Source organism: Nerophis lumbriciformis, linkage group LG02, assembly GCF_033978685.3.
Source record: "Nerophis lumbriciformis linkage group LG02, RoL_Nlum_v2.1, whole genome shotgun sequence".
NCBI lineage: Eukaryota > Metazoa > Chordata > Actinopteri > Syngnathiformes > Syngnathidae > Nerophis > Nerophis lumbriciformis.
The window spans coordinates 36,880,969-36,902,341 of record NC_084549.2 but is presented as its reverse complement, the minus strand read 5'-3'; the positions used below and the strand labels follow the sequence as shown (position 1 = coordinate 36,902,341).

At 38.8% G+C, this 21,373-nt stretch overlaps 1 protein-coding gene across 1 annotated transcript in view; it reads right to left on the bottom strand.

Moving 5' to 3' along the window:
* The window catches only part of sgpl1 (sphingosine-1-phosphate lyase 1), a 35,501-nt gene that overhangs the window by 2,108 nt on the left and 12,020 nt on the right, over positions 1-21,373 (bottom strand). Inside the window, exons 2-13 of the mRNA XM_061962049.1 lie at positions 19,154-19,319; positions 12,599-12,666; positions 12,190-12,337; positions 12,037-12,116; positions 8,144-8,272; positions 7,991-8,079; positions 7,549-7,657; positions 6,405-6,503; positions 6,180-6,326; positions 3,649-3,887; positions 3,428-3,574; positions 3,229-3,349 (exon numbers count right to left, since the gene is read on the bottom strand). Of these exons, the coding sequence (XP_061818033.1) occupies positions 3,229-3,349; positions 3,428-3,574; positions 3,649-3,887; positions 6,180-6,326; positions 6,405-6,503; positions 7,549-7,657; positions 7,991-8,079; positions 8,144-8,272; positions 12,037-12,116; positions 12,190-12,337; positions 12,599-12,666; positions 19,154-19,319 (1,542 nt within the window). The remainder of the gene's footprint in view (positions 1-3,228; positions 3,350-3,427; positions 3,575-3,648; positions 3,888-6,179; positions 6,327-6,404; positions 6,504-7,548; positions 7,658-7,990; positions 8,080-8,143; positions 8,273-12,036; positions 12,117-12,189; positions 12,338-12,598; positions 12,667-19,153; positions 19,320-21,373) is intronic.

Sequence of the window (21,373 nt, the reverse complement as noted above, 5' to 3'; positions counted from 1 at the left end):
ACATTTCCCCATAAGAAATTACGCATTATCCGTTCCAAACACACAAAAACACATTTTAAAGAGATTATAGTTTTACATACAGAAAACAATGCAAAATACATACAAAAAAATATATTAACATCACTTTTACCTTCATTGAAGACTTTTTTTGACCACACTTCAGTACTTTGCAACAATTTCTTTCTTGAAATCAAGAATGTTTGGTCCCATGGTGGGTTATTTTGCAGTTATAGTCAATATCCCATAGGGGTGATGAATGGATGGTCAGCGCCTGAGAGCTGCGACCCACCATCATGACCTCGCACTCCCTTCCCTCTGTTGCTAGATATCTCGAGATGTACGTTGTAATATGTATATGTGCTTTGCTTTGGAGGTTTTTTTCCCACTCCAGACTGGGCCCCCTTAGGAGCCCAGTCTAGATTGTATTTTTTACTCATCCTTCCCCAGCATTTTACCTTTTTCCCATCTTTTACGGGGCGCCTTGTGGCGACCCATCAGCGTTCCTGCTCTGTAACCCTGTACACTGTTTGTTTTTGTCTAATCTTGAACGGGTTTGTGCTGAAAACAAAGTTTCGTTGTACTTGTGCAATGACAATAAAGACCTATCTCTCTATCTATCTATCTATCTATCTAAAAAAGCATGGAGACAGATGTGGCAACTGTGTTAGTTAGCAAATACCTACCACAATTTCTGGACTCTAAGCCGCTACATTTTCCCTATGCTTTGCGTTTTAGAATGCTGTTGCTAATTTATGGAATTTTCCAAGTTCACAAGTTTCACATGGCACCAATAAATTAAATATACTCTTAAATCACGTAGCTTGCGTCCCCTCTTACGGCGTCTTGTTTGATTTATAGCTCTTCCGTGGGGGGTGGCGCCAGACATTTAATTATCTTCCAAAACACTAAGGGGCACTGTGTCCAGAAGGAGCAAATGCAGCTGTTGTCGACTAGATATTTACGTTCTTGTAAAGAGTGATGACAACCACAACATTGACATCTTTGTCGACACTGGAACTAATAGTTCAGAATAATCAGTTTACTTTTAATGGACGTTTTACCTAAAAACTAGAGGAAAACAGGTTTGTAAAGATGGACTGTGCAACTCCTGAGTCACGGCAGAGGACGCTTTTATTATTTGCTGTGCTATTCAGCCCTTACGGACACGGGACAAGAGAGGGGTATGTAGCAGTAATTGAAAATAAACAAAACCGTTAAATAACTATTGTAATGACATGCTGGTGGTAATGTGTATGGTCATGTGTTATTGATGTTTGGCAATTAAAGTTAAAAAGAGTGTCGTACTTTGTGACTTCTTCTGGATGCAACAACACAATAAGCTAAAAAACGACACATTCAGTAATTATATTTTAGAGTGCACCGAGAAATAAAGTACAAAATATCCGTTTTAATGCAAATTTTACAAGTTGTGTATTTTCAAATAATATTATATCTTTCTAAAAAAAACCAACAGCAACAATGTAAGAAGAGCAAACAATCAGAACGTAATGAGAAAAACCTGAACATTATAAACAAATAATAATAATAAACTTAGTCACCTATAAACACAAAGTTTAGTCTTTAAATATATATATCTGTTTTTAGCATTTAAAAAAATAATAAAACAATGCCCAATACTTGACTTTTCAATATGCGGCCCTTGGTGAAAAAAAAATAGACACCTCTGATCTAAAATATTAGAAGCTTTCAAAATAAAAAATTAAATATACTTAAAATATAAACAATGTTTACTTGGTTAATAAGAAAAAATAAAATATTACCAACTAATGAATTTTAAAAATATTAGAAGCTCTCAAACAGAACAAAAATATATACTTTAAATAAAAACACATTTTACTTAATTAGGGAAATAAAATGATACACACTTATGAATTAGAAACATTAGCAGCTCTCAAACCAAAAATAAAACATACCGTAGTTAAAATATAAACAAAGTTTAGTTAGTTGGTTAATTAAAAAATAAAATAATACTAACTTATGAATTAATTTGAAAAATTACAACAAACCTTGATAAACACGGTTAAATCTGTAAACTGAACATTTTTGTACAGGCATCATTTTTTACACAGGAGGTTATGCAGTTACACAATTGTATGATTATTTGTATTTTAGACTTACATTGGAAAAAAAACAACAGTAAAAAAAATTAAGAAAAAACACAAAAAAAATCGTCATGAGAAAAAGCTAAAATGTTCTAAATAATAATTAATTATATGCTTAATCACCTTATGACATTATATAGACGTGACACAATATCTGTTTTCAAACAAAAAAGTATCAATATGGTCCCCGCATACTTTGACTTTTCAGTATGTGGCCATTGGTGAAAAAAGTCTAAAATGACAAAAAATATCGATATTTTAATTTGAGAATTGATATTAGAGGATAAAGATCTGGTATCAGCGGTATCTATATTTCAGTATCGATCCGCACATCCCTATCCAATCCACATTATAATATAGCACATTTCAAAAAACAATAAAAGTTTCACAAAGTGCTACACAGAAGTTGAGACATACATACTAGGAGAGTCAATAATATAAAACATTTAACTATAAAATAATAAATATATAAAGTACATCAAAGAAAAGAAAATAGACTAAAATCACACAACTCTTACGCTGGTTTAAAAGCCAAAGAGTAAAAATATGTTTTAAGAAGTGATTTAAAACTCATTAAAGAGGTAGCCGTCCGAATAGCTAGAGGGATATTGTTCCAAAGTTTTGGGGCCACAGCAGAAAATGCACGATCACCTTTGGATTTTATCCAACTAACATTTCATGTTTAAATATGTACACCTGCGGCTAATAGACTCGTGCAGCCAATATATAAACAAAACAAATCTGTGTGCTGCTTATATTTAGATGGGCTCTATAGTTTGGAATTTACGTTTGAAAGTCAACCAGTGATGATGTCATAGAATGGCGACGGAGCTGGGAGAGAATGGTTTAGAATAGGAAAACAAAGGCACATTTTGGAATAGAGACTAACACAATATGACTGAGTCACCAATGCACAGAATTATTTGTTTTGGCACTAAATTCTACGGGAACTGCCAAGTTTATTACACGCAGTGTTTTGTCAATCGAACAACCGACACACTTTAAAAATACTGGGGCAAACTATTGGCGGACATTTTCATCAAAAACCGATATAAACCCCTATAATTGTTTAGATAAGCTGTAAGTGTAAGACGTTCCATCTCACCATTCCTGTGGTTTTCTCTTTAGGGTTCTTCATGATGATGGCCACCTGCTCTCTGACATCGCTAATAAAGCGTTCAACAACACCGGGCTGGGTGTGTAGAAGTGTGCAACAAATGTGGATGCTGTGAAGAGATTGTGACATTGTCACACCGACACACTTGTGTTATTGTGCGACAATTGATTGGGGTGCTACTACTGACCTGGATGGGTACTGCAGCGTGTTCAGATTCCAGCCCTTTGACGTCAGCGCGTTAGACAGACGGAAAATATCGAAAACATCCGAGCCTATTGCCACCACTGAAATCTCTGGATCCCCAAACACAAACACACCTTTCATCTTTCTGACTCTGTCAATAAAGAAACAGACGTGTTAAATGTTGCAAGTGGTTAAAGCATTAAGCAAAGATATAGCATAGCGTACTCTGTTTTGATTTTGCGTGCCACGCTGATGATCTTCCGAGTGGCGTCCACGTAGCCGTTCTCTCCCATGTGCATCATGGTGGCCCAGCAGGCTGCGACGATTCCTCCGGGCCTGGAGCCAGCTATCGAGGGCGAGGCATAGATTCCCCCCTGCCAGTCTGGAGCCACAAAGTACTGATAGTGACGGTACTTTGTATCACTGTAAAGGATCACTGAGGAGCCTTTGGGGGCGTAGCCGTACTGCAGACACATACAAGGACAATCTGCATGAATTCGGAAATAACTAAATCGTTCATGGAAAAATTTAACATTACTCTTATTCTGAAGGGTTACACAGGACATCCCATGAAGCGCCAACATACAGTACACACAATAATTACAACTTGTTCTTAGTATTTGAACATTTTATAAAGCAAAGAACTGCGAGCAATTAAGATGCCCATTCCAATAAATCCTGGTTTATGCTGCCTCGAGGCACCCTCGGGCTATTGCTGGGATGTTACTGACGTCACGGTCGGCTCACGTCCCACCCAATTAATACGCCTGGTGTTCAAGCTAGCTTTGTTTTCAATGGGTTCTAGGTGCCATTTAGCCTTTCTCTGAGAAAAAATGGCCTGTACCTGTTATTTTCGGCTGTACGAATTGTTCAAATCACGAAAAGGATAAACGTTTCTTCAGAGTTCCTCGAGAGGTAATTAAAAAGGGAGGAAGAGTACAAGATTTTACGAAACAATGAGAAAAGCAGCACACACTCCAGTTCAACAATTCATGAGTTTGAAGTGATCACTTTGTTGAAGGTTTGTTTGCTATATATACTTTTAACGTTTATTATTTCCTATGTAAGTATTGATTTTTAGTTGATTTTATTTTATCTTATTTGCGGCGAGTCTAAAAAAAAAAAGAAAGAGCTAAAAGAGTTAAGCTTTTACCAAAGACAACAATCATAAATGAAGCTGTCAGCACATACACAATATTGACATCTTTTGTTATATTTTGATAAAGACGGGAGTAAAAAACACGCAACTCGGAGATGGCGCGTGCAACAGCAACAAACATGGCCATAGACGTGAAGTTAAATTATGAAATGCAACCTTATCCAAACAAAAACAATGTATATTTATCCGGGAGAGTCTTGATACCAATTTACTTGTCCCAGCCACAAAAAGAAGTTGTAGACCTCCATGCTTTTCCATGTTTCTATTTGTTTTGTCGTGTCGAATATGGCGTCTGGAGCACAATCGTTTGATATGTCTGGGAACGCGACAGACATATATTTCTTGATATCACTCGACAAATATTTTTTTGATAAAAGTATAGGGTTCTATGTCACTGCTTTTTGCAAGAAGATTTAAGCCTATTTTGTACTCAGATTGTTTGCGAGCTGCTTGCTGTACAACAGCAATCTTAGCTTCGCTGACCACCACTGGTTTTCACTTTCGGGAAGAAGTCACATGTCGGAATATATACGCTGGCTCGCTCCTGCCCCTCCAAACCCTCCTGCTAGCTTGACAGTGATGTTCACCTCCAATTTTGGATCAAAATTTACTGTACAACAAAAGTGTTGTAAAGACTATATGTTGGCTTCCCGATGGACTGGACTCCCACATTAACTATTAATTTAACAAGTCAATAATTATACCCACTTGACATCCATTGCAGCCGATCACCCCGGAAGGGGGGTCCCTACATCTGTGGTACCTTTTCAAAGCTTCTTCTTTTCCCTAGCTGGGGTCTTTTGAGTTTTTCCTTGCCCAGATGTGGGTTTAAATCAAGGGATGTCATTGTGAGTTTGTGAAGCCCTTTTAGACACTTGTCATTAGGGGTATAAATACATTTTGATTGATTGATTGTAATTAGGAAATTATTTCACATAACAAGAATCCTCCCAGTCTCTCTTTTATTGCCATTGTTTTGCTAACAAGCTAAATCATAGAAGCACAACTGATGAACAACAGAACTGATGGAATCAGAGTGACAGTCTAGCTTTTAACCTGATTGTCAGGTTAGCGCTACAACTGAGCTTCTGTTTGCTGTGCTGTCACATTCATCTCCCTGTAAAGCACGCACAAAATGGCTGCGCCACAAGAATAGGTGCATTATACGTTCGTACACTGACAAAAGAGTCGTACACCAAAGCATATTTTTATCCGGTCTGGGGTTCATAAATTGAAAAGTTTGTACAATGAGGGGTCCGTCAATTAGGGTTACACTATATAAAACATTTGAACAAAAAAAAATTGCGGGGACGTGAATGCTGTAACAAAAATATGTGGGAATCAATGTACCAATGTAATAATTTTCATGAAAGAGTCTTTAGAACAAAAATCTGCAAATTTGCAGGGTCGCGTATGCTGAATATGCAGAGATTTCCTGCAAATATATCCAAATAGACATGCAAAAAACTGCAGACAGGAGGTTCCCTCTCACAACTAAACTTACTGCATGGTGGAAAACGCAATATCTTTTGGCAGAGCCAGAAGTAAATTAGATTTAAAGGAGCGTGAAGGAAAAAAGGTGCAACCTCTCCCTAACCTTGTGTGTGTCTGCAGATATGCTGGTGACACCTTTTACCCTGAAGTCGAAAGGTGCAAGGGTGTAGCCAGCCTTGGCCATGAAGACGATCAGAAAACCACCCAGACAAGCATCCACATGCATTGGGAGGTTGTAGCGTACAGCAAGCTGAAAAACAGTGGGAGAGAGTAAAACAGGAAGTTCCATACTTCCAAGAGAAAAATATTGGTGAAATGTATTCCTGACCTTTGCTACTTCCTCAATGGGGTCCATGGTCCCGTGTGGAAACTGGGGGGCAGAGCACACAAGCATGGCTGTGTTCTTGTTGATGGCTCTCTTCATAGCCTTGTAGACGAGAAATAGGAGAAAAGCAAAAATGACAACTCACGTCATCTATACTGATTATATAATTTTTTGAAGATATAGCAGTGAGGAGAAAAACATTTAATGTGAGAGAGTAGTTTATTGTTGTAATCAATATGAGGATGTATCCTATAACTATACTGTATCCTAAATAATGTGGTTATTATGTATTTTCTATGAATTAAAATTAGGGCTGTCAAAAATAACGAGGTAGCTCATGAATTTAATCACAAAACATTGCATTAATCAGGTATATACGCCGATCACTATGTAAAGCTCTTTGAATCACTAGAGAAAAGTACTACATAAATGTAATTCACTTCACAGATTAATCACAATTTATTTTGACCACATATTTACTTTGTATATCATTATTTATGGTTATCTGAAGACCGAGCAGGTTGATATACGATTAGTGATCATACATACATACATATACAATACAGGCCAAAAGTTTGGACACACCTTCTCAATCAATGTGTTTTCAATGTAGATTGTCACTGAAGGCATCAAAACTATGAATGAACACATGTGGAGTTATGTACTTGACAAAAAAAGGTGAAATAACTGAAAACACGTTTTATATTCTAGTTTCTTCAAAATAGCCACCCTTTGCTCTGATTACTGCTGTGCACACTTTTGGCATTCTCTCGATGAGCTTCAAGCACACCTGTGAAGTGAAAACCATTTCAGGTGACTACCTCTTGAAGCTCATTGAGAGAATGCCAAGAGTGTGCAAAGTAGTAATCAGAGCAAAGGGTGGCTATTTTGAAGAAACTAGAATATAAAACATGTTTTCAGTTATTTCACCTTTTTTGTTAAGTATATAACTCCACATGTGTTCATTCATTGTTTTGATGCCTTCAGTGAAAAATCTACAATGTAAATAGTCATGAAAATAAAGAAAACGCAATGAATGAAAAGGTGTGTCCAAGAGAGAGAGAGAGAGAGAGAGAGAGAGAGAGAGAGAGAGAGAGAGAGAGAGAGAGAGAGAGAGAGAGAGAGTCAAACAAAGGATTTTTCCCACCTTGACATCCACTTGCATTGTTTTCATATTGAGTGGAATGTGAACCAGCTTCATCCCAAAGTAATGGGCCGCTTTGTCGAAGGCTGCATGGACACTGATTGGTGCTAGACTTCAGAAATGAAAACAAAAGACAACATTAGCTAGGAAAAAAGGTGGGAAATACATAGACAAAATCAAATTGACACATTTTTTTGTTATTTTCATCTTTGGATTTAGTTTTTCAGTCAAAACTGAATGACATTTACTACTGCTAGAGAAAAAGTATAATTTACCTTGCCAATGTACTGCATAAAGTAGTAAAGATGCATTCGTGAACACAACATTTTTGACAGCATTATGAAATGCAGTCAAAGTAGCATCAAACTACATGTCCACATTGCTACTTTACAAAGGAGAAGATGAATTACAGCAAATAAATCACTGAAAAATGCAACTCACTTACATTTCTGGGTATTTGACACCTCGTTCATACGCCATGTCTCTGTACGCCTTGCATGCCATTAGTATGCTCTCCGTACCTCCTGAAGTCACCTAAGCAAAAGAACAAGAGCTAAAACAAAGTCCTGTACTTTGCATGAGAAATGGACTAGCTTACCGTTCCACACGAGTTGGGTCCACCGTGGAAAAGTGTACAAGCCATTCTGACGACCTCGGCCTCCATCTTCCTTACACCAGGAAAGATGTCTGGGTGAAGTGGGTTGCTCCAAGCAAAATCCCCATACACCTTTGAGCAAAAACAAAAAAAAAGGAAATGAATACATTCAAACAAAATTAGTAATAAGTAATATAAATATATGCTTCTTAAATAAACTTTGAAAGCAAATAAAAATACAGCTTTACCACTTTAGTCATAATTTCTGGGCTTAAGAAACTTCTCTATGAACTTTAGCTCGAGACTTCTTCCGTTTGCTATTGTCATTACTGCCACATGTGGTTAACAAGTTTTTTTGGCGGTCCTCTAGGCCAGTGTTTTTCAACCACTGTGCCGTGGCAAACTAGTGTGCCGTGAGATACAGTCTGGTGTGCCGTGGGAGATCTAATTTGACATATTTGGGTTAAAAAATGTTTTTGCAAACCAGTAATTATAGTCTGCAAATGATGTGTTGTTGTTGAGTGTCGAGAGCTCGGCAGTGTAACCATGTAATACTCTTCCATATCAGTAGGTGGCAGCCGGTAGCTAATTGCTTTGTAAATGCAGGTAAAAAGGTGTCTTATGCTTAAACCAAAGATAAACAAAAGGTGTGTGTCCCTAAGAAAAGGCATTGAACCTTAGGGAAGGCTATGCAGAACGAAAGTAAAACTGAACTGGCTACAAAGTAAGCAAAAACAGAATGCTGGACGACAGCAAAGACTTACTGTGGAGCAAAGACGGCGTCCACAATGTACATTCGAACATGACATGACAATCAACAACGTCCCCACAAAGAAGGATAAAAACAATTGAAATATTCTTGATTGCTATAACAAAGTAGATGTGGGAAATATAAGATATGAAACTGCTACAGGAAAATACCAACAAAAGAGAAAAAGCCACCAAAATAGGACCGCAAGACAAGAACTAAAACACTACACACAGGAAAACAGCAAAAAACTCAATAAGTCAGGGTGTGATGTGACAGGCTGTGACAGTACACCTACTTTGAGACAAGAGCTATAGTGATGCATGCTTGGTTATGCTTTAAAATCATATCCAACAATTGCGACAATGACTTTTAACTGTCAACTGAGTTTATGATTTCTGCTGGTGGTGTGCCTCCGGATTTTTTCAAGGCAAAAATGTGCCTTGGCTCAAAAAAGGTTGAAAAACACTGCTCTAGGCGGTACGTGCAGCCCAACAATGGGTGCCTGCCCTACATTAACACTGCTCTAAAAGTTGATATTCTCAAAAGGGGGGGTTGATCTCAAAACTGGGTCGCAGTAAGTCAAAGATTACATTAAAATATATAAAATACAACCATTGCCTGTGTTTTTAGGTAAAATTAAGCAATATTTTTGAACATATTTCTGCTTGGTATATACAATATTTACTGCAATGTGCTATTTTGATATTTTACTTTCAATGCAAGCAATTTTTGTATTCATACAGTTATCATGTTCCTTCTCATTTCTTTAATTTGATGTCTTAATAAATTCCTCTACAATGCACTTTGAGCAACTAATAAATATTTAGAAAGATTACATATGGGGAAAAAACGGATTAAATTTACTTCGCTTGACTTCAATAAAAGTGTGGTGTGACTTAAATGTCGATCCTAGGATGGGACCCTTTGGGGGAACCCCTGCTCAAAAGTCTAATGCTGCCAAAGTCTAAGAATTCAGAACTCACAAAAAAAAGTCAGTGATCAAACCACTGTCCTGAAGTCTATTCTATTTAAATCATCATGTAAATACTAGCGTTCTTGTGGCACTCACTGTTTTAAATCTGGAACTTTGGGACATTTTGTGCCATTTCATGTGTCTCATGTGTGCTGGTATAACAGTAAGGAACATTGAGTCCTTGAACATGAGATGTCAGAATAGCGTGCAACACCACAGTTCAGATAGCTTCGAACGAATATGGCCAACACTCACATGTTTTGCTTTCTCTTTGGCTTCTTGGTGGCCTTTCTCTTTTAAAAAAAATAAAGACCAGCCTTAACAAAGGGGGGTTAAAACAACATAAGAAAAAAAATTAAGAATAAACCCTAAAAGGTCATTGTAGGTATTATGGTGCATATCGTAGTGCAACATAAAAATGCATACTGTACGATGTAATTCTCTATTGTTTAACGTCTGCGTTGCAGCTAATATAACGGCAGAAATGTTGCTGCTTTACGTCATCCGGAAAAAACTTTATGGCGCTGATGAATCCATGAGCGCGAGAGCCGGCAGGAGCATGTATGTCAACAATGTAGCAGAGACGGATGAAAATCACAATGGAAGCTAAACAATCAAAACCTGAGGAGGAATTGGTTGCAAAATGTGGGAGCCTTGTCAACCAAACAACGATAAACAGCAAAACATGCTGTCAACAAGTTGTTGCTAGCATCTGGGACACTGCTATTCTTTTTGGTCACTTGGAGACACGACATGCAGAACAGTGGAGAGACATTGTTAAAAGGTGACAAAGTACTAACTTTACCTCAAAACCACAATGTGATGAAAATAAAAAAAACACTAAACAAGACTAAAGAGTCATTGTCAAAATGCAGGGTCTATGACAAGAAGTCCCACAGACACGAAGAAACTACAGATGCCATCTCTAAATTCATATTGGTAGACATGACCCCAGTACGTTGAAAAAAAGGGCTGTTAATAAAATACTTTATATTCTTTTTTTACATATAAAGTATATGTTTTCTTGAGTAAAAAGGAGAAAAGATTAGAAAAATATGTGCATTAATATGTAGTTTTAAGAGAAAATACTATATTGTGATATATGCCATTATCAGGATATAAAATTACATATATCAGGATATGTAGTATATATCTATTTTTTGTTCATATCTTACTACACGAATAGGTGGTGTTTTCTGAGTTAAGATAAAGGGTAACTGCAATTTTTTGTGGAACTTTGTCTTTTTTTTTTTTCTTAGGATTTTAAAGATGATAAAAAAACGCAAAGCCCTCTAAAACAACTTTAAAACCCTCCATCAATGTTTTATATACACACTGCAAGTGTATATATAATGTAGTAACAGACATGTTCATAACAATATGTAATACCGGTATGTTAAATATTAACCGTATTTTGATCATTTTAATCAAAGCTGGGACTGATTTCTTCAGCGCATCAATCAATCAATCATCAATCAATGTTTATTTATATAGCCCTAAATCACAATGTCTCAAAGGGCTGCACAAGCCACAACGACATCCTCGGTACAAAGCCCACATAAGGGCAAGGAAAAACTCACCCCAGTGGGACGTCGATGTGAATGACTATGAGAAACCTTGGAGAGGACCGCATATGTGGCATCATGTTCTGTTTCCATTGCAGCACACATCCGACTTTTGGCAACAAATCTGTATTCCTACTTCAGGAAACAAACGCGTATGCGTGTTCTAATGACAAAGGAAGATTCACAACCATATATTTTTCAAGCTGAATATACAGAGGATGAACTACTGGCTATAGAAGCGAGCACGAAAGAAGGGTGAGACGCTGAAACAGACGGAAGCCGAGAGAGTGCGGTGGAAGTGACTTTGACGCTATAAATGTGGAACTTGGAGCCATTTCATTTGTGCTTACCCAAATAAACCAGAAAAAAACATCCCCGGCCAGCTGGACCAAACGCACAACTGTCCATCAAGTGAGTCACACTTTAATATCGATCATGATACACGCAGCACGTCATGCGTGTTATTACAACTATAGTACATAAAATGTCTGTTTTTTTTTTTTCAAACTGGTTTGACATGTCTGTTGCCCTTGATGGAGATGATGTGGGAGTTACACCTCACGCCCCAGAGGCCATAAGATGTGCCATAAGTGTGTGTGATGCATACCTTCACCAGGAGTTTAGTTAAGTTTTCATCACCCCAGTAAACTGCACCCGAAACACAGCCTTTCTCCCACTGGACCTCGTCTGCAACAACACATCATCTCTTCAGGAATGCAGTCCATAAACACAATAGATCGCTCATTTAGTAAACACTTACTCAGAGTTTGGTACTCGCTGATTTTATCCAACACTTCGCTCTGTGTGAGGCCCTTCGAGGGCAACTTTTTCGTGTAGTACATCCCATTCTTTAGAGTGCACAAGCTTGCAGACATGTCGTCTAAAGCTTTGTTCAGCTGGCTCTGAATCTGTGGTTAGAGCACAGGGTTGTTTTTAAGGACATCACATCTTACGGACATTATTTAATTGAAAAGACCAACTGTGTTATCATGTTCACTGCAACAGATTGCTGTAAGATGGCAATGACAAGACGTTTCTGAATGTTATCTCCACTGCACTGTCAATAACTGTGCCAAAGGTCCCCCCCGCCCCCTCCTCCTCCATTCGGCACTCATCATCAGCCATGACTCACAAGCGGCTTAGACAACACAGTCAGTCAGTGCTCTTACCGCGCCGCCAACAAAGGGTATTTTTCTGATGAGTCGAAAGCACTGCTTCTTCATTCTGGATAGGAGACCTAACCAAAAAGAACCAGACAATCACTTAGTTGAAATACTGACAACAACCCCCCCCCACCCCTCATCCCACCCCCACTCCCTCCTGTCCTCCACCTAATAATGACTCATTTCTGACAGTTCTGTAATGCATAATCACATGTCAGGGGAAACAAGTACTTAACCAGTACAACACCTTCCTCTGAGCAGCTTTCACTCAAAAGAACAATGGGCGGAGTTGACCTTATTACACTTACTTTATAGGCAGTTGATTGACAGCAAATGCTAAAAAATATTTGTTCAGAGAAAAAAAGTAGACCGTTCAAAGAGCTCTTGTGCTCGTGGCTTAGACGGCATATATAATAGAGGTGGGAATCTTTGGGCACCTTACGATTCGATTATGATTCAGGAGGTACGATATGCATATGATACATCTTTATTATTCTATTGTATAATTTTGAAATTGAAATTTTGAAAATGAGTGGATGGATATTATAATTGTCATATAATTAGTTATTAATGATATGTATAAAAGGCTCCTTTGTGCTGTTGAAATATGCAGTATTGCGTCATTCCTGCTTTTTGAATAGGAGTGCTCACATGATATATATATGTCACACATACACACACACACACACACACACACACACACACACACACACACACACACACACACACACACATACACATTTATACACACACACATATACATACATATACATACACATATATATATATATATATATATACACATACATATATACACATACATTATATATATATATATATATATATATATATATATATATATATATATATATGTATATATATATATACACATACATACATTAGGGGTGTAACGGTACGTGTATTTGTATTGAACCGTTTCAGTACGGGGGTTTCGGTTCGGTTTGCAGGTGTACCGAACGAGTTTCTAAGCTAAAGTCTTAACAAGCTGCTTTGTTTTTTCTGCCTCTGTCTCAGCACCCAGCATTGTCCTACCCACACAACCATCTGATTGGTTACAACAGAGCGGTAACAGCCAATCGGCAGTGCGTATTCAGAGCGGTAACAGCCAATCAGCAGTGTGTTTTCAGAGCGCATGTCGTCAGTGCTTCAGCGTCGAGCAGAGAGGTGTTTAGCAGGTGAGCATAAGGCAGCGGACTCTTCCCAAATGATAATAAACACCTCCCAGTCAACTACTAGTAACATCACTATGAGCCCGTTGACCTTCTAGAAACTTAAACTTCAGCTCAGCTCGCTCGCAGTCCTGGCTTGAGGTGAAGGCTAATTAGCTTTTAGCGTAACATTAGCTCATTTTGCGGTGTGTGTGTGTGTGTTACGGACAGCAAAACCCTGTCTGTCTGTTATTTCACTTTACCTTTTTATGTGTTGATTGAGCTGTGTTGAAGCAGCAAAAAAGGACATTATGTTAAATGAAGAGTTTCTGTCTCTGATAGTTGATATAATAATGTAACTGCATCATTAAGCCTACATGAACTCCATGGTGTTCAGGGATGAATAGTCTCTCCTATTACTATTGTACTATTTTTTCAGCTATAGTTACATTAATCATTGGTAATGTAGCAGCCTAGTTTTGAATGGCAGGGTCCCTGCTATCACATGTTGATAAAAATATAACATTTACATAATAAAAATCAACTACAGGCTTCCCAAATGCTGTAATAAATTAAGCATGATGAATTGACTTGAAACTGTTTAATGTTGCACTTTTTATATGTAGAAGAAAAGTTTTGTCATTTTATTTAATATGAGCAACAACTTGAGGCAGTTTAATGTTGATTAACGTGGGCAGAATTATTATAGTGTTCCCAATGTTAAAAGGATAAAGCCATTGTTTACAAATTTGGTAAATAAATAACCAAAAAATGTATATTTTGTTGTTTTCTTACTGTACTGAAAATGAACCGAACCGTGACCTCTAAACCGAGGTTGGTACCGAACCGAAATTTTTGTGTACCGTTACACCCCTAACATACATACATACATACATACATACATATTAGTGTTTCCCCCAGAAAATGTGTTCGTTAAGGTGGTGTCTCTCCGGCGGACAGACCGGGGAAGGCGGTGGGTGGGTGTAAGGATCGGTGTAACTTGGCCTGTTGCCATCACGTCTCCACCTCGTCGCTGCCACCACAGCCTGGGGGGCAATAGACTACAGACTGCGGTGAAGTAGGCCGGCTTCGACGCTTAAAGAAGCCTACAATTTTTGGTTGTGTTTTCCGCTCCATTTGCTGAATGGCGATATACGTTATATATCTCGATATTTTTTCCGTAAAGTAAAAACAAAACAGTCCTAGTTACCTGAGATACTAAGTATGTCATTATTATGAGTTAGTAAGTCAATACTTTGACTTAGTAATTTACTAAGTCAAAATAATGACTTACTAAGTCAAATCAATGACTTACCGTATTTTCCGCACTATAAGGCGCACCTAAAAACCACACATTTTCTCAAAAGCTAACAGTGCGCCTTATAACCCGGTGCGCTTTATTACGATTAATTTTCATAAAGTTTCGATCTCGCAACTTCGGTAAACAGCCGCCATCTTTTTTCCCGGTAGAACAGGAAGCGCTTCTTCTTCTACGCAAGCAACCGCCAAGGAAAGCACCCGCCCCCATAGAACAGGAAGCGCTTCACCCGCCCCCATAGAACAGGAAGCGCTTCACCCGCCCCCGGAAGAAGAAGAAAAAACGCGCGGATATCACCGTACGTTTCATTTCCTGTTTACATCTGTAAAGACCACAAAATGGCTCCTACTAAACGATCCGGTTCATAAAAAGACGCAATCTCTCCATCCGCACACGGATTACTACCGTATTTCACAGCAACTGAACCGCACTGTGGAACGGGAGCACGTACGGTGAATATTAGCTCCACAGGGAATGAGAAGTCATCCTTCACTGTGGTTCTAGCTTGCCATGCTAACTTCCACTCATGGTGATATTCAAAAGGAAGACCTTGCCAAAAGAGACCTTTCCAGCCGGCGTCATCATAAAAGCTAACTCGAAGGGATGGATGGATGAAGAAAAGATGAGCGAGTGGTTAAGGGAAGTTTACGCGAAGAGGCCGGGTGGCTTTTTTCACACAGCTCCGAAGGCGAACACACCTTCACTAAGACGGGCAGACAGCCTCGGACGACATACGCCAACATTTGCCAGTGGATCGTAAATGCTTGGGCAGATATTTCGGTCACAACTGTGGTCCGAGCTTTCCGGAAGGCAGGATTCACAGAACAACAGCGACACTGACTCCCGATGACTTCTACGAGACGGAACCGGCCATTTTGGATACCACGCTTGCGCAACTTTTCAATTCGGACACCGAAGACGAAGAATTCGAAGGATTTACGAATGAAGAATAACTTCAGAAGGTGAGCGCTATGTTTATTTTGTGTGTTGTGACATTAACGTTCGAGCAACATTATGTTGCTATTTATTGCTCTACACCATTTTGAATTTTACTATGTTTGTGATTGCACATTTGCGTACATTTTGGGACAGAGTTGTTAGAACGCTGGTTTTCAATATATTATTAAAGTTTGACTGAACTATCTGACTGTTTTTTTGACATTCACTTTAGCGCAGCGTTTTTTTGACATTCACTTTAGCGCAGCGTAGGCGCGGCTTTTAGTCCGGGGCGGCTTATTGGTGGACAAAATTATGAAATATGTAATTCATAGAAGGTGCGGCTAATAATCCGGTGCGCCTTATAGTGCGGAAAATACGGTACTGTAAGCTTTTGAAAAAAGGAGTTAAAAGTGGGGCCACATGCTGACATATGTTCAACTCATCATGCTTAATTTATTTCAGCATTTGGGAAGCCTGCAGTTGATTTTTATTATGTAAATGTTATATTTTTATCAACATGTGATAGCAGGGACCCTGCCATTCAAAACTAGGCTGCTACATTACTAATGATTAATGTAACTATAGCTGAAAAATAGTACAATAGCAATAGTAGAGAATATTCATCCCTGAACACCATGGAGTTCATGTAGGCTTTATGATGCAGTTACATTATTACATCAACTATCAGAGACAGCTTCAGGAAACTCTTCATTTAACATAATGTCGTTTTTTGCTGCTTCAACACAGCTCAATCAACACAGAAAAAGATAAAGTGAAATAACTCAGTTGTTAACTGTAGGTCAATAATGCTTGTCTTTCTCTCAGACAGACAGGGCTTTGCTGTCCGTAACACACGCATGCACGCACACACACACACACACACACCCCGCAAAAGCTAACGTTACACTAAAAGCTAATTAGCCTTCACCTCAAGGACTGCGAGCGAGCAGAGCTGCCGCTTATGTTTCTAGAACGTCAACGGGCTCATAGTGATGTTACTAGTAGTTGACTGGGAGGTGTTTATTATAATTTGGGGAAAGTCCGCTGCCTTATGCTCACCTGCTAAGCACCTTTCTGCTCACCCCACTGCAGGAGCACAGACTCCATGCGCTCTGAATACGCACTGTTACATGTGCTCTGAATACGCACTGCTGATTGGCTGTTACATGCGGTCTAATACGCACTGCTGATTGGCTGTTACCGCTCTGCGTGTAACCAATCAGATGGTTTTGTGGGTGGGACAATGCTGGGTGCTGCAGAGACATACTGACAGAGGCAGATGCAGAACTAAGCGGAGCAGCTTGTTAAGACTTTAGTTTAGGCGGTGGCTCTCGGGAAACCCTGTACACATATATATATATATATATATATATATATATATATATATATATATATATATATATACACACATACATACATATATATACATACATATACATCTATATATATATATACACATATATACATATCTATATATATATATATACACATATATACATACATACATACATACATACATATACATATATATATATATATATATATATATATATATATATATATATATCCATCCATTCTCTACCGCTTGTCCCTTTCAGGGTCGCGGGGGGTGCTGGAGCCTATCTCAGCTGCATTCGGGCAGAAGGCGGTGTACACCCTGGACAAGTTACGCACTCACGCACGCACGCACGCAGTATATAAATATATACTTCCTTTGTTTTCACTTTATCCAAGTGCATATGCAAGTGAGGTGGAGGCCACATTGGGGCCACATTGGGGCCTGTAGGCGTTTATATTGGAGTCTGATGAAAATCTGATTTTACTTGCAGTGTCAACAGTAAGCTGGAAAAAAATCAGATCTAAAAATAAATCTGATTTGGGCCACTTTTGCCTGCAGTGTAAACGTAGTCTTGGTGAGCAGGAACCCTGTGTTGTTTCAATTTTCGTCCCTTCTAAAACAACGAAATGCCCAATGCATCACACTTTCTCCCAGTTGCGGTAAACTTGCAGCTTAAAGAGATGTGTCATATCTACCATCTACTCATTCATATATATGGCTGACAGACATGTATGTATATTATTCTCTCTTTGGACTTATTAATATACTTGCTAATTTTCTCTTCTAAACTAAGTTAAATTAAGTTAAGTTAAAGTACCAATGATTGTCACACACACACTAGATGTGGTGAAATGTGTCCTCTGCATTTGACCCATCCCCTTGTTCACCCCCTGGGAGGTGAGGGGAGCAGTGGGCAGCAGCGGTGCCGCGCCCGGGAATAATTTTTGGTGATTTAACCCCCAATTCCAACCCTTGATATTGAGTGCCAAGCAGGGAGGTAATGGGTCTCATTTTTATAGTCTTTGGTATGACTCGGCCGGGGTTTGAACTCACAACCTACCGATCTCAGGGCGGACACTCTAACTAGGTTACTTAGCTGGTTACTTACTCACTGCTGTAATATACAATTAGACTTTTGCGAAAAATGTACAACGCATTTCTTATTTTTTTGTTTCACCCACTTCACATTCAAGCTCGCTTAGCGCCACAGCTTGCGTAGCGTGTCCTAACCTACTCTATCAATTTGTGTCTGCACTAGATCTGCATTTTAGAACTGTCTGTCCTACTTTATTCAACATACATAAATAATAAATGTTTGCCAGAATCATCCACATTCCAATCAAAATGTATCAAAATGTATTATTTTTCCCAATCGCTAATATATGGATAAGTGTTTTCCATAGGACTGCAATCTATCAATGGCACTGGGTAGCTGGGTGGGGTGCAGTTAGCCATAATAACCAATTTATTTAGCAGTTAGATGTTATTTACTAAATAAACAGGGCTGACATTCTGAATAAAGATGCTATAAAATGTCAATAAAACATCACACACACTTAAAGGAGAAGTAGGTACTGCTTCAATACATCTTTTATATCAGTAGTAACTCTTGCACTGAGAGAAAGCCACATCATACTATAAACTATAACGTCTCAAAGTAAATTGTTTTACAAAAAGAATCTCCCCATAAACATGGAGATGTCTTAACAGGTAGTGCCGAATCTCCAAATTTGTCTGTGGAAAGCCACCACAAAAAAATAAATATATAGAAACACTTTGTGTTATGCTGTGCTTACTTTCTTGCTGGAATAGAAACCCTTTCAGCCAGATGGCACCCAGTGTGGTGATAACTGTCACTCCGATGATTTGCCATGGCTCCGAATCCCCGCAGTGTAAGTTTACCTGCCGCCTGCCCTCCTCCACGTAGAGGAGTACCATCTCCTTGTACACCTCCAAGGCACTCTGGGGAAGTCACATATATACAGACAGGAGTGTCAATAATATGGCTTCATATTACAAATAATTGTAGTGTTTCCCACAGGACTGCTATCTGTCCGTTGCTGCGAGTGAGGAGACTCAACTTGACCAAAAAATGAGAAGATCAATACGTGTTTTCCTGTTAAGACTCTCCAAAAGGGTCCCAAAAGACCAGGTTCTACAAACCCCGTTTCGGAAATTGTGTTAGATGTAAATATAAACGGAATACAATGATTTGCAAATCATTTTTAACCCATATTCAGTTGAATATGCTACAAAGACAACATATTTGGTGTTCAAACTGATAAACTTTTTTTTTTTTTGCAAATAATCATTAACTTTAGAATTTGATGCCAGCAACACGTGAATAAGAAGTTGGGAAAGGTGGCAATAAATACTGATAAAGTTGAGGAATGCTCATCAAACACTTATTTGGAACATCCCACAGGTGTGCAGGCTAATTGGGAACAGGTGGGTGCCATGATTGGGTATAAAAACAGCTTCCCAAAAAATGCTCAGTCTTTCACACTTTCACAAGAAAGGATGGGGCGAGGTACACCCCTTTGTCCACAACTGTGTGAGCAAATAGTCAAACAGTTTAAGAACAATGTTTCTCAAAGTGCAATTGCAAGAAATTTAGGGATTTCAACATCTACGGTCCATAATATCAAAAGGTTCAGAGAATCTGGAGAAGTCACTCCACGTAAGCGGCATGGCCGGAAACCAACATTGAATGACCGTGACCTTCGATCCCTCAAACGGCACTGTATCAAAAACCGACATTAATCTCTAAAGGATATCACCACATGGGCTCAGGAACACTTCAGAAAACCACTGTCACTAAATACAGTTTGTCGCTACATCTGTAAGTGCAAGTTAAAGCTCTACTATGCAAAGCGAAAGCCATTTATCAACAACATCCAGAAACGCCGCCGGCTTCTCTGGGCCCGAGCTCATCTAAGATGGACTCATGCAAAGTGGAAAAGTGTTCTGTGGTCTGACGAGTCCACATTTCAAATTTTTTTTGGAAATATTCGACATCGTGTCATCCGGACCAAAGGGGAAGCGAACCATCCAGACTGTTATCGACGCAAAGTTCAAAAGCCAGCATCTGTGATGGTATGGGGGTGCATTAGTGCCCAAGGCATGGGTAACTTACACATCTGTGAAGGCACCATTAATGCTGAAAGGTACATACAGGTTTTGGAACAACATATGCTGCCATCTAAGCGCCGTCTTTTTCATGGACGCCCCTGCTTATTTCAGCAAGACAATGCCAAGCCCCATTCAGCACGTGTTACAACATCGTTGCTTCGTAAAAAAAGAGTGCGGGTACTTTCCTGACCTGCTTGCAGTCCAGACCTGTCTCCCATCGAAAATGTGTGGTGCATAATGAAGCGTAAAATATGACAGCGCAGACCCCGGACTGTTGAACGACTGAAGCTCTACATAAAACAAGAATGGGAAAGAATTCCACTTTCAAAGCTTCAACAATTAGTTTCCTCAGTTACCAATCGTTTATTGAGTGTTGTTAAAAGAAAAGGTGATGCAACACAGTGGTGAATATGCCCTTTCCCAACTACTATGGCACGTGTTGCAGCCATGAAATTCTAAGCTAATTATTATTTGCAAAAAAAAAAAATGTTTATGAGTTTGAACATCAAATATCTTGTATTTGTAGTGCATTCAATTGAATATGGGTTGAAAAGGATTTGCAAATCATTGTATTCCGTTTATATTGACATCTAACACAATTTCGCAACTCATATGGAAACAGGGTTTGTAAATTTGCCGCAAGATGCTTTTTTAAAGACAATCTAGAGGGCTATGAATATAAGATAAAAGTTGTTAAATTGTTATTTGATGTTTCCCTCTTGTTTTTATGTGTTTTAGCCTCTTTTTTTTTGCTTTTTGTGACTATTGGGTCTGCTTAAAAGGCTTCTTTTCACCATTGCTTGGTTGTTTGCACCGGAGACCAGTCTCCTCACCAGAGTCCGCATGGAGATAAAGATGAGGGAACGGGGCAGCGCAGCTGGCGT